At 42.3% G+C, this 18,536-nt stretch overlaps 1 protein-coding gene across 2 annotated transcripts in view; it reads right to left on the minus strand.

The window, feature by feature from the left end:
* The window catches only part of LCP1 (lymphocyte cytosolic protein 1), a 54,340-nt gene that overhangs the window by 4,163 nt on the left and 31,641 nt on the right, over positions 1-18,536 (minus strand). For both annotated transcript variants that reach the window (XM_025924166.2, XM_086711841.1), the window contains exons 9-15: positions 16,419-16,514; positions 14,658-14,853; positions 12,509-12,587; positions 11,532-11,646; positions 10,490-10,623; positions 3,762-3,885; positions 474-598 (exon numbers count right to left, since the gene is read on the minus strand). In XM_025924166.2, coding sequence (XP_025779951.1) covers positions 474-598; positions 3,762-3,885; positions 10,490-10,623; positions 11,532-11,646; positions 12,509-12,587; positions 14,658-14,853; positions 16,419-16,514 — 869 coding nt within the window. The remainder of the gene's footprint in view (positions 1-473; positions 599-3,761; positions 3,886-10,489; positions 10,624-11,531; positions 11,647-12,508; positions 12,588-14,657; positions 14,854-16,418; positions 16,515-18,536) is intronic.

The following is an 18,536-nucleotide window of genomic DNA, read 5'->3' on the forward strand; positions in this document are numbered from 1 at the left end:
AAATTCGGCTCACAGGCCATCATGTGCTGACCCTCACTCTACATGCCAAAGCTGCCCTCAGGGAGCCGCTCTCAAGCTGGTAAAGACTCTGGCCTTGAACCCCACCCCCTGCCTATTCATATCCACGGATAATCACAAATGGGATGTTTATATTTGGGCCTGCCATGTACCTTATTTAGGAAGTCTCCCATAGATTATGATTAGGACATTGGTTTTATGAAACTATAGGCTTGCTTCTCAACTGGAAGAATATCCTTGTTGTTCTTGGTCTTGCCCCCATGCTTAACACTAGGACTCTTCAGCTGCTATTGTGCAATGTCTAAAATAATGATGATGCGACACAGTAAATAATGAGAAGAAAAAGCATCGCTAGTGCAATAAACTGTGCGAAGGCACAAGCAATAGCCTTTACAGCTATTACCCAGTTGCCAGCTGGGTCCCCCGCCTCCCCGGCCTCAGGTTTGTTTACGTACTTTGCATTGTTGAGTTTCTCTTCATCATTCAGGTTTTCCGTCTTCAGAAGGTCATAGTTAATGGAACCCGGTTGAATGGCATCAATGAGATCCAGAACAGGTAGACTTGTGCTAATCTTCGGGTCCTGCGCAGAGAGAAAGAGTTGGTCCATCAATATGCCCCCAAGTTACTTCTGTTCAGCTCAAGGGAAATGGCTGGTTCTTTCGTCTTTTTTTTTTTTAATTTTTTTTTTTTAACATTTATTTATTATTGAGAGACAGGGAGACACAGAGCGTGAGCAGGGGAGGGGTAGAGAGAGGGAAGACACAGAATCTGAAGCAGGCTCCAGGCTCCGAGCTGTCAGCACAGAGCCCGACGCAGGGCTCGAACTCACGCACGAACTGTGAGATCATGACCCGAGCCGAAGTCAGTCGCCTAACCAACTGAACCACCCAGGCGCCCCATCTCTCGTCTTAAATACGAAATAAATACAGCCTACACTGGGAAATGCCACAGTGTTCCACACGGTGTTGCAAGTCAACTGTAGTTTCTGTAGGGGCGTCACCAACTTCCTGGCGCCTGCCTCACTAAGCTGAGGAAACCCACTGTCTGCCCACAGGCAAACAGTGAATGGCAACAGGTTCATATGACATCCCGGAAGTGACTGGCAGGGATCATGATGAGGCCCCCGCTGGGCAGGAGTTTCAGAGGACGCCCCTTTCTTGGAGACCTCAGGGAAAGAATAGAGTCCATGGGTCTAAGGAGGTGGTTGTGGCAGTTGTGTGATTAAATGCAGTGACGATAACTAGCACTTGTCGGTGCCTCACTGTTTGCCCAGAACTTTCTCCTAGGCTACCTCACGTGTCACTGCAAACCCCAGGTATAGGCATCTCGTCTTAATTTATAGCGAGTGAAGAGAGTTTCTGAGGTTAAGTGCCTCACTCATAAGTGGTGGAGCTGGGATTTGAACCTGGGTACTCGGACTTAAAATCCTGGGCTCTTTTCTCTGGCCCTGTGAAACACTGTGATTTTCACGCGTAGAGCCGTGGATGCTCCCACGTGCTCTCCCCCATCCCGGGGACCTGTGAGCACACATGGAGAGGCAGCTGCCCACACCATCTGAGCACGGTCAAGTCCAAACACTGCACACCTGGAGGGTCCAAATCAGAAAAATCTCTTTTTTTAATGTTTTTTTTAATTTTTATTTTTGAGACAGATTGAGAGCATGAGTGGGTAGTGAAGGTGCAGAGAGAGAAGGAGACAGAGGATCCCAAGCGGGCTCTGTGCTGACAGCAGACAGCCTGACGTGGGGCTTGAACTCACGAACCGTGAGATCATGTCCTGAGTCAAAGTCGGATCCTTAACTGACTGAGCCATCCAGGCGCCCCTCAGAATAAATTCTTAGTAAGAAATGAGCTAGAGGACCCCTGCAAGATGCTAGGTCTCTAGGACTGGTCCTCTGGATAAGACGAAGAATGATATTTTTAAAAAGATAAAGCGTCCATTTTTATTTACTTCTTGGTAATAGGAGAACTGCCACAAAAATGAATTACTATGCAATCACAACCATTTCCAGCGTTAGCCTGAGCCTTGATGAACAGCCGCAAGGGAAACAAAATGGAAGGGTCTGAGTCTGGCCGTCTCACCTACTTTCTGCCCACCATCTTGCCGAAGTGCCGATGGGCAGAGGTGACCAGCACTTGGCATTCACAGATGAGGAGGGGACCAGGGCTATTTCCAAAATGGTTCATCAAGAGTGAAGTGTGTTCAGTTTTTTAGGGTTTCACTTAAAAAGAATGTGGGGCTAATTTGACTTCTTCCGTGTGTGTGTGTGTGTGTGTGTGTGTGTGTGTGTTTTACTTCATCAATTCTATAATGACTTAGTGAGAAGACAGGAGAAAATTAGCCCAGAGCAACACAAGAAACCAAAGAGCTGTCAAACATTCCCAGGAGTGAGTCCCAGGAGAAGGCCCCAGAAGCCCCAGGGTGACCTGGCGGGCCCCAGCGGCACGTGTGTTACAGAAAGATTGCACCTCGGGGCTATCTACCCAATCCCTGCATAGTAATGGTTAAGCAACCTAGAGATACACACTGCTCGGTAACCTCACCCTGCAGGTAAAGGCGCATTCCGCTCCCTGATGGATCCTCCCCTGCAATTACTAGCTGTAACCTCGATTACTTGAGTTCCAGTTTCCTTACCTATAAAATGAGGAAAACAGTAAAGCCGCCTTCACAATGTCTGTGAGATGACCTGATACATCATAAACAAGGAGCCTCTGCTACTCAGGGCACACTCCATACTGAGAGTGCTCCCAAACGTGGCCCGTTGTCTGCTTTTATCAATAAAGTTTTATTGGAACACAGCCATGCCCATTCGTATATATACTTCCCCATAGCTGCTTCCCGGCCACCACAGCAGGGTCCAGTAGCTCTGACAAAGCCTGCCTTTCCAAATCTTCTTTCATTAGACCTTGCTTGCGCCTCTCACCAGCCTCTGCTCCTGCCTCTATTAAGTTCTCCAGACGGAAGGGTCAGCCGTTATCTGTGATGAGCTCACAGGGAGTGGGCGCTCTTGGTATAGCACAACTCAGAAATACTTCCTACTCTTTTTGGTGGGGTGAAACTTTAATTTTTTTTTCTTTATTTTGAAGCAGAAGGCTGTTTTCCTGATTTTGAAGCAGAAGACTGAATGGTGACAAACTGCCTCTGCAATCATAGAAATACAGACACTGAAGGGGTCCCCTGCCCTAATTCCTGACCTTTAAACCAAAAAAAAAACATAGTTAAGACGGTCCAGACATTATGACACGAATCAGGTGTGCAAGTCCCTAGGGGAAGGATCCAACTAATGTATGAAACACGAGTTAAGAAATTTAATAAAATATAATGCTGTTTTTAATAAAAATGGGATTTGGATACAAGTACACAACTACTTTTCTCCGAAAAAATATCACACGGGAGATCTTTTGGTATTTTACATTTCACCATCATTATGCTAAAAATCTGAATCACGGAGCCATGCACATTTAAAAAATATTATATTTTATGTTACTTTGGAAGAAACATGCCTAAAATAAGGTGCTAAGACGATGGGTTTTTTAAATTAATTATTTCAGGAGAAAGTGACAAGAAATTTGTCAATGAAATGGCCTGTGACCGTCAAAACAATAATGGGCCATTCAAGCAAAATCAAAATTGGAGGGGGAGCCTCAGATACCTCACACTGAAGGTCACTTTAAAATGGAGTGAAAACAATAAAGATTAGCATAGAGCTCAGGTGGCTGTGAGCGGTAGACTAAGATTTTTACCTTGAAACTGGAGATGGATGAACTTTTCTCTGCTTCCTTCAATGTTTCATTCACCCAGTTGACAATAATGTCATCATTGACCTTCTGCCCGCCTCCAATTTCTTCAAGAATATTCAGGGTGTACCTGAAAAAAAAAAAAATCAAGAATGATTTCTGGAGAAAAGTTGCTAAGGAATTCAATGACACAGAAAATAGCCAGGGTAGAAATGTTCTTTTCTTTCTAGAAATGCCGCGGCACGGAGCCTAGATACCGTTAGGTTTGTGGGGAAAAAAAAAATAACAACATTTGTTCCTTTTAGGAAAATTTAAAATGTAGCTTTATCGTTATTATAGTGAAATGCAGAACAAATACATCCTTCTGAGCACAGTCATTGCTCTGGGTCGGAAGAGAAAGCACAAGAGAAGAGAAGGAAAGGAAAACAGAGCAAAGGATTCAAAACAGTGACACTCTTCGTAAAGGAACCCTACAAATTGACAAACAATTCAATGTTAAAAAAACCCCAAGGGCCAACATAATAAAGGAAAAAATATAAAAGAGTCTCCTTCTTCTATCATAAAAAGAGAAATACTAGGAATACACGGACTAAAGTGAATCTCTAGTCTAAGCATAAGAATCACCTTTCACACATACTATTATGAGAATTGGGTTTTGGGTGTGTGTGGGGGGGGATTAAAAAGATGCTTCAAGCTCTAGTAACTGAGAGACTGGAGTGGTAGGTGCAATAAATAAAATGACTTCCTCCCACAGAAAGCAAGGAGAAAGTCAAGATGAGAAATGCTTAGTCTGGGCCCAGAGATAGGATCAAATGCTAAGGAATTAAAGGATACAAATGGGGTAAGTCTCAGGTAGCTTTTCAAAATGATCCTCTCTTAGAACAAGGCCCTAGTTTTTGATCAGTTCATGAAGATGATGGTTTTTGGCATAAGTGGCTTCGTGTTCCCTGAGAGTGAGCAGGGGTATTGACTTACGAGCATTTACTGTTAACATTTAGGAATTTCTGCCTGGTGAACGTGGTAAGAGAAGGCAGATGAACTCATGCTTCATCGGGTCATGTCTATATGCAGCCTCATGGGGTGAACTGAGCTCATCTGCTGGAGGCTCCGCTCATCTCAGGGATGTGTTCTCACTTCCCTTTGTCAGGAGGCCCATACTGCTTTGTTGATAGTGTAGGGACCAAGGGCATACAGATTATTTTGAGTTAAAAAGCCATCAAAACCCAACAGATTCAGGAAAAGCTCTTTACTCCCTCTTAGGAGTGCCTTAAAAAATTTAGATAGAGGACCTGCTCCAGGAAGAGGGCCAGCATCAGAGATAATTGATTGCATTACACTATGAACTAGGTGCAGTAGATTGGGAGGAAACTAGAAAGTTCTTTTTGATCAAAGTTCTCCATGTCCATTGTTTCTGAGTGGCCCACCAAACATCTGTTTCCCAAACATTTACTTTTTTTCACCTTCCCGCCAATTTTCTTTCTTCCCTTCGAAGTCCCAGACCCCTAACCCCGTCTCTTTATTTCAGAAGGATGTATATACCTCATTTTGCCTGACCATCTTTGGAATCTCCATGTCTGTGTGGATTCCTGTTCCTACAAAATTAAATTTGACTTTCTCCTACTAAGCGGTCTCATGTTAATTTGGTTCTTAGGCCGGCTGGAAGGATTGTGAAAGGCAGAGGAAGTGGTGCCTCCCTGCCAACACCCTTAAGTGGACAGGAGCAGGGAAGGAAGGAAGGAAGGCACACCTTCCTTCCTCCCAGAAGCAGGGAAGGAAGTGGTACACACAGGCTCACCTCTACACAAAAGTCTATCTGTGCAAACACAAATAGCCAGCCACCAAGGAACAAGGAAACTTAGGGACGCGCAGAAAATCATGGGAGGCAGCTGACTGCAGTGAGGGGTCTGAGTATGGCCCCTCGGGGTGGCCCAGAGTTCTGCCGAGTACAAAACTGCCTTTCCCCCACCTCAAGGAAGGTGTAGCGGTTTAAATGGAATCATATACCCACCTGGAAGTAAAAATGGTAAAAAGAAAGGATAGAATTAGGGCAGAGTCTCAATTCTGGACTGTCCACAGAGTACTAACTGTAGATTCAAAATTTGAAACAAAAATCCATTTGGCCCATGTCTGCCTAGGATTTTCCTTGGTAGGAAGATTGATTATCTTCCTCCACGCCATCAAACATGTTTGATATTGAACTGGAACTTCTAGACAGGATCCCAGTATCACTGGTGTTTGCAAACTGTGCGGTGCTGAAAAGCCCTCTGTCACGGCGAAAGGGTGTCGTGAGCTCTGGCTTCAGCCACTGCCTGATTCAACAAAAGAGGATTGATGAGGTGGGCATGTGCAGCGCTGGAGGGTCTGCGAAGATTACTGGCTTGCTTTCCTGCCTTCCGATGCTTGTTTGATTTATTTCACGTCTGACCCAGAGGGACAAGCCCTGGTGTTCTGTTTCGCAAGGACCTAACCCAAATTCACTGCCCACGGCCTGTTTGATTTGGGGTGAATTCCTCATTTGCCTGCCTCTTTGGTCATTTGCTGGAGTCTAATTGTCATTGCCGTCTGCCAGCAGCTTACGCCTATCTAGCTTTTGTCTCCAAATTTATACACACACTATTTGCCAGCTTTCTAATCTGAGAACAATTCCCAGGCTACTGAAGGGGAAAGGGAGGTTTAAGCACACATCTATCTCTCATTTGTTCTTGGTGGGCGGGGGAAGGGGGGGGAATGACATACCATTTATTGGCCAGATAAATAACCAAATTAGCACATCTGTGCAATCCGATGAAATAAATTCCGGCTAGAACTAGCTCTAAATTTAACAGATCTGTGAATGTGTAGCACACAGAGAAAAAAAAAATCCCTTCTGGTTGCATTTATATAATTATCGGTCATTTCATCGCCTTCAACAGAAATGCATTTGTCTGTCCACTTTCTTATATGCACCATGCTGTAGTAAAGGCTCAGGAGAAATGTGACTTATTAACCAGGTGGGACAGCAGCTGCAGTCTAGATTTTATCACATGTACACCAGCCATAAAGTACGGCATCGGGCCACGTTTCTATAAGATGTACAGAACAAAGATGCTATTACAAAGTGATTTTCAGGTCTCATAAAACAATGGCCTGAGTTTTTTTTTTTTATCATTAAAACAGAAAATATCAAAGATTATTTCATATTCAAACCCAAAAGTCAACTTAACCATTGTAACTAAAAAGACTCGTTTTGTTTTTTAAAGCAATCAGGGCACCCGGGTGGCTCAGTTGGTTAAGCGTCCACCTTTGGCTCAGGTCATGATCTCATGGTTCGTGAGTTCAGACCCCACGTCAAGCTCGGCGCTGACAGCATGGAGCCTGCTTGGGATTCCGTCTCCCTCTCTTTCTGCCCCTCCCCTGCTCACTCTGTCTCTCTCTCTCTCTCTCAAAAATAAATAAAACATTAAAAAAAAAATAAAGCAATCAGCAGCTGAAGCCAGTCTATTACAAATTAAAAACACACGTGAAAGACAATTGAAAATAGGTCACATGTGTTTCTGAAAATATGCTGGTTAGGGCAGCCCTTGGGCACTTTCAGTGACGTTCTAAATGCACACAGCAAAATGAAAGACGGAGCTGAAGTTTCTTTAGTTCTGAAGTCTTCTGGGCCAGAAGGGCCTTGTAACATCTGCCTTTAAATTTCAAGGAGTCCTCAGGTTAGAGATGGGTAGTTGAGCACTACACCAGATAAAGCACGCGTGAATCGGGTAGCGAACTCCATTATGGTCATTTCTGACTATACGGCATCGCCTGACATACTTATGGGGCCATACTTATGGGGCCATACTTATGGGGCCATAATTATGGGGCCATTATGAGTATCAGGATCTATGGACGGTGGCTGGGGAATAAAGCTGGAGTGCCTAGAGACACTACATGCCTTATATTTGTCATTCACTTGTTAGACATAATGTAATGTGACATGTGGCCCCTGGAACTTCCTTCCAGGTAGAAAATGAATTAAGCCACAGTAACATAGGTTCTAATTAAGGGTTGTAAGATTTCTGCCTGGTCAAGGCTATCAGTATAGGGGGAAAGTGTGAAGCATTTTAAAAGTAAACTATTTTAGGGGCGCCTGGGTGGCGCAGTCGGTTAAGCGTCCGACTTCAGCCAGGTCACGATCTCGCGGTCGGTGAGTTCGAGCCCCGCGTCGGGCTCTGGGCTGATGGCTCAGAGCCTGGAGCCTGTTTCCGATTCTGTGTCTCCCTCTCTCTCTGCCCCTTGCCCGTTCATGCTCTGTCTCTCTCTGTCCCAAAAATAAATAAACGTTGGAAAAAAAAAAAAAAAGTAAAAAAAAAAAAAAAAGTAAACTATTTTATATTTACAGATTTGCTCTCTTAAATTCTTCCCAGGCTCATGGTTTTGTACCAAAAATTGTTGACTTTTCTGATAATTTATTTTCTACTTACATATTATATTCTACCTTCTTCAAATAACATTGCCACATGGCTCTCACATTAATTAAGTTTACATTAAACTCTAAAAGGTATCGAAAATTGTCTTGTGAAGAACGAACAGGAAATTCTGCTTCTGGCCATGGTCTGGTAACGGGGACCAGATTTCCTTTTTTGCCTTAAACACCCAAACACAATGAAAAACATATGAAACAATGTTGCTCAGATGCTGGATAATAGGAAGCACAAAACAGTCTGCCCCTGAAATAAGGAAAGCAAATCTGGTGAGCCCTAAGATTATCCCAGTGTATTACACGAAGAGTTTCCAGGCTGCAACGCAGGGAGAGAGAACCCAAACGGAGCACAGTAGTCCCTACGAGTTGAGAGGACAGGATTGAGACCTCAAGGAAGCCAAGGTGCCTGGAATTTGTGGGGCAGAATACCAGAGAGGGGAGAGCTGCCAGGAAAGGACAGATTCATCTAGAAAGAAAGCTCCAGACACTTTCAGAGGGTTTGCCACAGGTCTTTAGCTGGGTAAAGTGAGTTAACTCAGCACATGTGTGTGAGAAAACTACCAGAGACTGGGACCAGAGCTGTCAGAAACGAAGGGGCAGAATGATTCTTGGAACTCACACAGCACTGTAGATAATTTGGTTCCCACCAGTTGGAGTGTTAAAACCTCATGATACATGGAACCTGAAGTTCAGTACTCAGAGGAGATTATCTCAGTATTGAGAGACAAAATTAGCTCAAGACTAATTGAACTTTTAAGTTAGTCTGCAAAGGATCAAACTGTGTTTAAGTAACTTAACTGCATCCCAGGACAAAATTTAAGAATATTTAAAGGCATATGGTTGTATCCAGCCCATAGCAAGGTGAAATTCACAAGGCCTTACATACAATAAAAAATTAGTAGGCATGCAAAGCAGCAGTAAAATATGACCTATAATGAAGATAAAAATCAATTAATAGAAACAGACTCAGAAATAACAGTTACTATAATTATGCTCTGTATGTTCAAGAAGGTAGAGGAAAGAGATACGGGAGATGCCTTTTAAAAGACCCTCCTCAAATTTTTATACATGAAAACTATAATGTCTGAGATAAAAAAGAAATACTATACACACTGGATGGAACCAATGTAAGATTAGACACTGCAGAAGAAAGAGCTCAGTGAATTTGAAGACAAAGCAATAGAAATGATCCCAAATGAAACGTAGTGAGGAAAAATGAAACAGGGGAAAAATGAATAGAGTATTAGTGAACCCTGGGACAACTTCAAATGACCAAATATGTGTGGATTTGGACAAATATGTGTCCCCCAAAAACAAACTGCGCTGGGTAGTACAGGAAACGTATCTGAGGAAATAAAAACCAAAATTTCCCACAGTTGATGAAAACTATAAGCCCTCAGTTTCAAGAAGTTCAACAAACCTCAAGCACGAGAAACACCAAAGCCCATCATCATCAGTTTGCTTGAAACCAGTGAAAAAGAGAAAATCTGAAAATATGCCAGAGAAAAAAGACATTATGTACAAAGGAATGAAGTTAAGAATGACAGCAGATTTATCAGCAGAAACAATGCAAGCCAGAAGACAAAGAACATTACCTTTAAAGTACTGGAAGAAAAAACTACCAACCTAGAATTCCATACTCAGAGAAAATATCATACTCATGAAAATGAAATAAAGACTTTTTAGGCATGTGGAAGCTGAAATGCATCCTCACCAGTGGAGGATTTCACACTACTAGAAATATTTCAGATAGAAAGCAAATGATTATCAGATGAAAATCTGGATCTGCACCACGAAAAGAAAAGCACCAGGAATAGCAAATGTCTAAGTAAGTATAGCACCTTTTCCCCTTATTTTGAAAGTCTCTTTAAAAGATAATTTGTTACTTATACAAATCTAAAAACAAGACTGGAAAAAGATATGTCATGTTAAAATTAATCAAGAAAAAGCTGGAGTAGTTATATTAACATCAGAAAAAGTAGATTTCAAAGAAAAGAATATTACCAGGAATAAAGAAGGTCATGCCATGATGAGAAAGGAGTGGTTCATTAAAAGGACAAGCCATCTAAAATATTTAGAAATCTAATAACAGAGTTCCAAAATACCTGAAAGAAAATTTAAAGACTTGAAAGGAAAAAAAATGACAGGAAAAGAACAAAACACAACTTTGGTTTTAAGTTTAGCTTAAAATGTAGTTTTGCTGGTTTGTGTCACATTCTTGAAAATTTGCTAGTATTTTTCCAGGTTGATAATACCTTCAATAAAAAGCCACTTCCCCGAGTTACATTACCTTCTCATTAACTGCCATATCAAGGCTAATGTTAGAGTACGATTTCCTTCATTGAGATCTTGTCCACCGATGCCAACCAGGGAAAACTTAGCTTGATTCTTCCCCAGCTCCACTGCATAGTTACAATTCTCAAGCTGTTAACGAGCAAGAAGGAACACATTCTAATGCCACCATATTTATGATGAGACATACCAGATGAGATAATAAAAATAAAGACACAAAATGAAATAAATATTGTCACACTGAACGATCTCTCAAGACTTGCCTGGTTCTACAATTCTGGGATTCTAATTAGTCAAAGAATTTTCCATCTTTTCTTAACTAGAACCCCTCACTTCCACCAAAAAAAAAAAAAAAATATTTCTAGTGTACTCCAAGTGCAAAACCAAAATGAATTCATTATTATGAATACTGTCATGGCTGTATCACACTACAGAAACAGAGGGCCACGCTCAGGTACCTGTCCATAATATTCCTAAAGCAACTGAATTTGTGGAGGCGGACACAGAAAATCCGGATCCTCCATTTTACGTGCACATAACAGGCTGACATGTGGGACAGGTATTCCCATGGCTACGCTTGGATCGTTAAGAGCCGAAGGGACAAGAAATGGTGAGAAATATTTGTGCCAACCCCACTTCCGCTTTTACGAAACAATGTGTCCCCACTGTGCTGACATGAGACAAACTCTTTGTACAAGTCAAACTGCCCGTATAAAGCTCGAATTCTTTAGAAAATAAGAATAAGGATCCTGCTGGTGGAAGAGCAACCCTGTAGTCCTGCTCGCTCTAATTATCTTAATTAGAATTTTTACATCATCGTGTTTAAAGACATCCGATGTGGAATTATAAATAAGTAATCAACTGAAATAATGGGCTCACTGTAATGAAACTACTCAGGCTTCTGATTGCTGTACTATAATTTAATCCCTGGATAAACATTACTTATCTAAGTTTGGCCCCCTAATCAAGTATTCACAGGGTGCTCCCGCAGGCTTATGGCTTCACCTGCCTGTTGGAACATCGCAAGAGTCACTGTTTACCTTCTTCATGTTGCCTCCCAGTTTGGGGTATGGTGGTTTGTTTACTCTGTTCCAATCAACAGGGACTTTAATCTTTTCATAGAGCTGGAAGATGACCAGGGCATCTGATAAGTCACTGAACAAAAACAAACAGAAAAGGATCCTCAGATCGCCACCCTTTAGTAAGGGCCCGCAGTGGGCAGGCACTTCTTCATACATCAGCACAAGGGACATTTGCGACAACCTGGCAAAATTAGTATTAGAAGCTTCATCTTTAGCTCTGACTCAGAGGAACTGAAGAAACTTGCTCACGGTCTCTCCCAGGTGTGACTACCTATGCTCCCATAAGCCGGAACACGCTGCCTCCAGGAAAAGAAACGCGGCTTCAACAAATGGCATGGGAGACGCCATTAACTTCATCACCATGAACTTAACTTGTTTGTTTGTTCGTTTTGCCTGCGTCTGAGCGGAGCGCAGGCTTACAATATGTAGTAAATCTGTCCGGTTGCCGGCTTATGATTTTCTAGTGAACACATAGCAAAGATGGTTGATGGAAGTGAGTTTCTCGGCTGAAGATTCAACACCTGCGTCTCCATTTGGGACCATCCCCCTTCTCACCAAGATGCACACATTTGGGGAAGAGAACTGCATGCCACAGAGATATCTGAGACCCCAGGGATCTTCCAAGGTCTCGGTGTCTCACATTAAAGATGAGTCCCTCCACGGGGCGCCTGGGCGGCTCAGTCGGTTAAGCGTCCAACTCCTGGTTTTGGCTAGGGTTGTGATCTCACAGTTCACGGGTTCTGGCCCCATGTCAGGCTCTGCGCTGGCAGCGTGGAGCCTGCTTTGGAATCCTCTCTCTCTCTCTCTCCCTCTCTCTCTGTCCCTCTTCCTCTTGTTCCCATCTCTCTCAAAATAAATAAATAAACTTAAAAAAAATATATCTGTATGTTTAAAAAAAAAAGCAAAAAACAGGATGAGTCCCTACATATCCTTACCTGTACAAATGGTTGACTCGAGGGTTAACGCCCAAGGAATTCATCCAGTTCCTAAATGTCCGCTCTTCTCTTGTCTCACCTAAATTAATGAAGACCCGTTATCTTTCAGGCCCCTAAGAAGAGAGGCCTTTTTTATGGTCAAAGTTTCATTCAAGAGGCTATCCGAAAAACGAAACAAAGAATGAAGAAAATTTACTCAATAAACCTTAATAGATTTGGGTGACACTTGTTACGCGGTTAATTTTTTTCTCTCTTCCAATTCCATGAGTGTGTGTCCGTACCATCCATTAGTGGTGCACGAGCTCCTGTGTGGGGAAGCGGTTCAGAGCCGCCACTTAAGAGGCTAGCATTCTTTCAAGGTCAACAAGGCTTTCAGGCCTCAAACTGCGATCACGCAAGCTAGACGGCTAACACGGGAGGCAAACATACTTGCCCCTTGAGCTCGGAAAGGAGAGAGAACAGTGTGGGCTAGGTTTGGAGGGAGTGGAATCTGAGCTTCACTTACAGGACCAGTAGAATCTGGACAGCAAAGAGGATTTGAGGGACGAGTAAGTGGTGGGGAGAGGAGGCAGGGTAGACAGGAACACAAAGAGGAGTGGCAGGCAAGGTCTGCGTCAAAATCATTAGGAACTCATTTTTCAGGGATCTGTGTTCTCCGCGGAGATAAGGCTGCCTAGTGGCTGGAACTGGAATCGGGGATCTCTGAATGCCAGCTACCAGATGTTGGTTGATATATTAAACAATGCCAGTCATTATGGGTTCTTTTTTTTAATTATTATTACTGTAATAAATTCTTGAGCAGGGCAGAGATATAATGAAGGTGGTGTTGTGGTGTGCCTGGCAGCAGTGTGGGAAATTACTGAAAGGCAATGTGCATTTAAATTAAATACGCAGAGGGGACAGTGTGCGCCACTGGCACATGGGCACGTTCAAGTGCTTGATAAACAGACGACCAGGCCCTTAAGACCTACTGAACTGGGTGGTGTATGATTTAATAAGAGCCCAGAAAGCAGTAAGGGAAAACAATCTAAAAGCCATTCTGCAGGAAGAACTATTAGTATTTACTAATTCAGTAGATTTAGAGGTGAAGAAGAGGAAAATATCAAAGCAGGGTTTTGGGGAGACAAAAAGGGGTATGATTAGTGAAAATGGAGTTTCTAAAGGAGAGTGGGTGGGCTGGCCGGAGGGCAGAAAGGCGTGCTGGGAGCGGGTGGGGGGCTGGGGGGGATGATCAATTCTGTTTGGCGCATGCTGAATTTCAAGTGATGGTGGAGGGACCAAACGGGGATGTTCTAGAGGCAGCTGGAAGTGGCTGATTAGAGGCCTTGATGTATGTACTCGGTAGTCAACAAAATGCCTGGACCCCTGACCACAATTTATCAAATGATTCAAATGCACCACTGTTGGAATACAGATTGATTTTGCACATCCGGCTCGGGTAAAGCATCGCAGAGAAAAACAAAAACCAAAAAACAAAAACAATCAATACTTCAAATCTGGATTTCCTTTCTTTGGTGATATTCATTTAATATCAATTTTGTCTTGATTTTTTTTTTTTTTTTTTTGGTCTCAATATTGAAACTAATTCATGATGGAAAAAAGAACCAGACTATAGTTACATGTTCAATCTTAGGGCACTAACCCCCAAATTCCAACCGTCAGAGATGCTGCCTCAAAACTTTACTCTTCCCCACCCACCCCCCCCAAATCCAAATCAAAGTAAGAAAACAAAAACAAAAACCTCACTAAACACCTCCTAGCATTAAGTTAAATATTTTCAGATGAAGAGTGACTGCAACCTCTTGCCTCCAGGAATTAACACTCAGTCCATTAAGTACATAAATTAGGTTTTTGGAACTCAGAATTTATTTCATCCTATAATTAAATGCATTGTCTTCCGTAAAACATTTAATTCTGGTAATGGATGAAGCCTATGTATAATGGATGTGACATAATGGTACTTGATTATTTCTGCTAGGTTGTAATTGACTTGGTTAATCTATTTATTCTCTTTGTTATATACCAGAGAATTGATGACCTTCGCCAACGTGTGAGGGGTTCCCATTTGCTTAGCAGGTAATTTCAAACTGCCCTTGAATCAGAATTGTGAATGCCTTTCCGAACCTGTAAGTGACAGGTTTCCAGTTACCTTCAAGGGCCCCCCAGTCGATGTCCTGGTTCTCTGGTTTGTGCAGGGCAGGGTATCTGTTGAAGAGGTTGGCGATGAAAGCCAAGTTCAACTTGGGGTTCCCTCGAACAACATCTGTGGCTGTGACAAACTGCCGGCAGCCCAGCCTCTCTGCCTGCTGCAGCATGCATTCTGCCCTCTGGATGTCATCCTTCTCCTGTAACGACAAAGGTCATGTCAAGGCTGGGTCAAGAACCCCCATGCACAAAGTAGGCAGGGAACATGAAACAGTAACGGGAACCATACTGAAACCCTCAGGGCTTAACCTCAGATAGACACTTAACCACAGCATATTATTACTTACGTTTGCCTAAACTGAAATCAGCAAGTTACAAGTAAAATGAATCTCAGAAATGGAGTAACTGAATCTCTCATCTCTATACAGAACCACTTCAGATGAATGCTTGGTTGTCCTGTCTTTAAAGAGAGTCTACGATCTTATCATTTAAGTTGATCTTAATTATGTTCTGTGATTAAGCTTCCTTTTATTATTTGCTTGCACAGAGTCCGTGAGATTGTGTCTGCCAGCAGTGTTCATGGGATCATCAAAAATTATACTCCTATTCTCAGTTCATCGAAGACATTTACACCTGTCACTAAGAACTTCTGATTAGTGTAACCACCTTTCCCAAACTGAGTTGGTATACTTGCAACTCAAACAAAATAAAATGTGCTCAGTTAGGTGAGCCACATAGTTATCGTTGATAGGTGAGCGACATAGTGTCACTGATAGGCAAGCTATATAGTGTCATTGAGAAGGACATAAGAGCAATTTGGCTTTTGTCAACTTCATTGAGGATTTGATATATTAAAAGTCTATTCAAATAGTTCTAGAGGATCTTCAGTCCTTTGTAAGTAGACTCTTACTAGAAGGTAAAGTTTCGTTGAAAGGCGGTCCACCATTCTTAAAATTCTTAAGAGTCTATGAAACCACCAGTTTTCAGAAAACAGAACTTAAATTGATTTAATATAATGCTTTACTAGATGACACTGTACATGATACATGTCACAAGCTCCTCATTCGGAAATGAGTTAACTTTAACATTAACTGATTGGACTTAACTCTAATGATAGCAAATGAGGCACAAACATGGATAAGGTAACCTCTCAAGGTCAATACCAAAGTGGTGGAAAAACTAAAGTCTGTGTTGACTGTTTTTAAGAATCCTCAAACCAGACACTTCTAAGAACTCGTACAATCCTACCCAGCCCTTTTCTCCTATTATCCCCACTGATGTAGTCTTTCCTTATTATTACCAGAGGAAAAGGACCCCAGCCTTGGGTCCGATAACTTCCAATAATCTGTCATATATATGATCTCGGACATATTAATTAATCCTTCTCAGACTCGGTTTTTTCAATGACAAAGTGATAGTTTATTTATCTGCCTAAATATCCCACTGGTTTCTAGAAATAATACTCAGGTACCTAAAAATGAACCTAATGATCCCTCTTGGTGCTGGTGAGTGCTATTCAATGACGAGACACATACAGAAGTGTGTGGCATTGGACTGGTATTAGTTTCTTTCTTTCCTTAACGTCCATTTTCAGATTCCATTTCCCACAATTGTTATCCCAAACCATTAACTGTTGTTAATGGCCTTAGCAGGGCTTTATGCAGAGATATCCACTCGCGGAGCCCCGGAGTCAGCGTCATGCGGGGCGACAGAACTCCCAACACAATATCATGTCCTCTAAATGCAACTTTGGACACGGCCTTACCCTGAGTCCTGACATGTCAATAACAACAGCGGGAATACCTTCTTCATCTCCTTTCGGAGCCACCTGTTCAAGCAGGTGGTAATAAGCTTTTGAGTCCTGTGAGAAATTAAGAAATTACAATTTCAAAACAGCGCAGCTAATTACATACTTAGCACGACAATAATTTCCCCAAAGCAAACATATTCTATTTTCTTATTGGACTGTCATTCGAGAATGCAACTTAATTAACAAAGCTGGAAACATTCACTAATTTGAATTTTCGATTTGTCTGTTTACATACCATATTGGACTTTCTTTTTAAAAGGAGTGTAACAAATATACGACATACACACAAGGCAATCCAAAGAGGCAAATGCCACTCTGTTGTTCTTAGGGGAGAAAAATACTTTATGTATATGTATTAAATTGTATACAGAAAAATATATATACCTTTATATTGCTGTAGAAGTCAGTCAGCTAAGGTTTAATTTAAAAAAAAAAGTGACAGGAAAAGGAAGCAGAAGTTTAAAGCAGAGTTTAAAAATACATTTAAATGGACAATCAGCAAAAGAAAAAGAAAGATTTCAGAGACAGAAGGTTGAAGCATTCACAAACAATCTTTACATAAAAGGAGATATTACTATGACAAGTGCATTTAATGTTTACCACAAAGTTGAAAAAGATGGCTAAATTTTTAGCAGATTGGATATACTAATAAACCTTTCTCACTCACTCGGGGGTGGGTGTTCTCCCCACCTGTGCTGACTTCATATGATTGAAACCCCCCAAAGTTGCCAGATGCTCTGACATACGTCACAGCACTGACCTTGGACGGGATACAGCTGTTCTTTGATCACAGGCACAACCCTTGTATATGCTCAGCTTGCTAGTTCCAATGGTTATTATTCTAAAAAATGCAGTTTTTAGTGATGGGAAATCAGATACATTTATGGCTCAGATGAAGCAGCCTAATTTTGGATGAAAAGCTTGAAAATTCTGGCTGAAACAGGTGCAGAGCTTAACTGTTGGGATGAAAGGAAGATAATGCTGCTGTCCGGCTCCAGTTAAACCCCTCTTTGGCTGGTGGTAGCTAGACTATTAACAACTAGTGAAAGTTGTAGAGTTAGAAAAATTAATTTTGCATGATTAGCTTAGGTCCTAAAGAATCCGGGACTTCCCATCTAGAAGCTTCAGTCTAACTGGCACCAGGCCTGGCAGCCACTGAGTCCACAGCAGGGGGAAGCTGTCACTTAAAGAAATATAAACCTGGGTTGACTTTGGTGAGCATGTGAACTTTCCTCCGGCTCTTGGGAGAAAATTTCTTCAGCTTTTGAGAAGGCGGAGACCGAAATGTTTTTCTCATGCTGCACCCTAGCATCTCACACCGTTTACTACTAGGGAGTGCCTTATGATCTACCTGACGTCTCCTTAAGCTCTTTTTACCTCAGCACATCTTCAATGTCAACAGCTGTCCTTCACCTTCACGTGGAACTTTTCACCAAGTTTTGAAACAGTGCATGCTTCCCTCAGCCTTTCCCCCTTTGGATCTCTGTTGTGGGACTGCCCGCCCTTCTACATGCCCTGGGGTAAATTCTCATTGCAGATGGTTTCCAGGATCATTAGCTTCTAAAAACCACTCTGGTTTCTGCAAATGAAAACCTTTCAAGAAATCCGCGAGTTGTTTCAGAGAGGCGGTAAGTCCGATGGTCAAAGATGGGGGCCATGGAGTCCCCACGACTGCCGGCTCTGAATCCTGATCTCGTTCCCCAGCTATGCGAACTTGAACCATGTACCTAAATTCTCTTTAACCTCAGTCTCCTTATCTGTCAAATGAGAAAATAGTAATTTTTATCTCAAAGGTTTATTGTGAGGATCAAATGAGCCAATGCATGTATAAAGCAGGTAGAACGGTACCTGGCATGCACGAGATACCGTGTTTGGTATTCTTCGTGGAACTAGAAGAGTAATCCTCATTTTTTTTGGAAAGGCTGCTCATCTGATGCTCCCACTGATAACATGAGAAAGGCATCACAGTCCTACACATACCCTCCTCCCTGAAAAGCCGTCTTCCCTCCCTCTACTCTCTACTTGCTGACATTCTGGCTCCGGAGAGGCCCCTCTCCCTTGGAGGCTGCTGCA

Source organism: Puma concolor, chromosome A1, assembly GCF_028749965.1.
Source record: "Puma concolor isolate L17-30 chromosome A1, mPumCon1.1.hap2, whole genome shotgun sequence".
In the NCBI taxonomy this organism is placed as follows: Eukaryota; Metazoa; Chordata; class Mammalia; order Carnivora; family Felidae; genus Puma; species Puma concolor.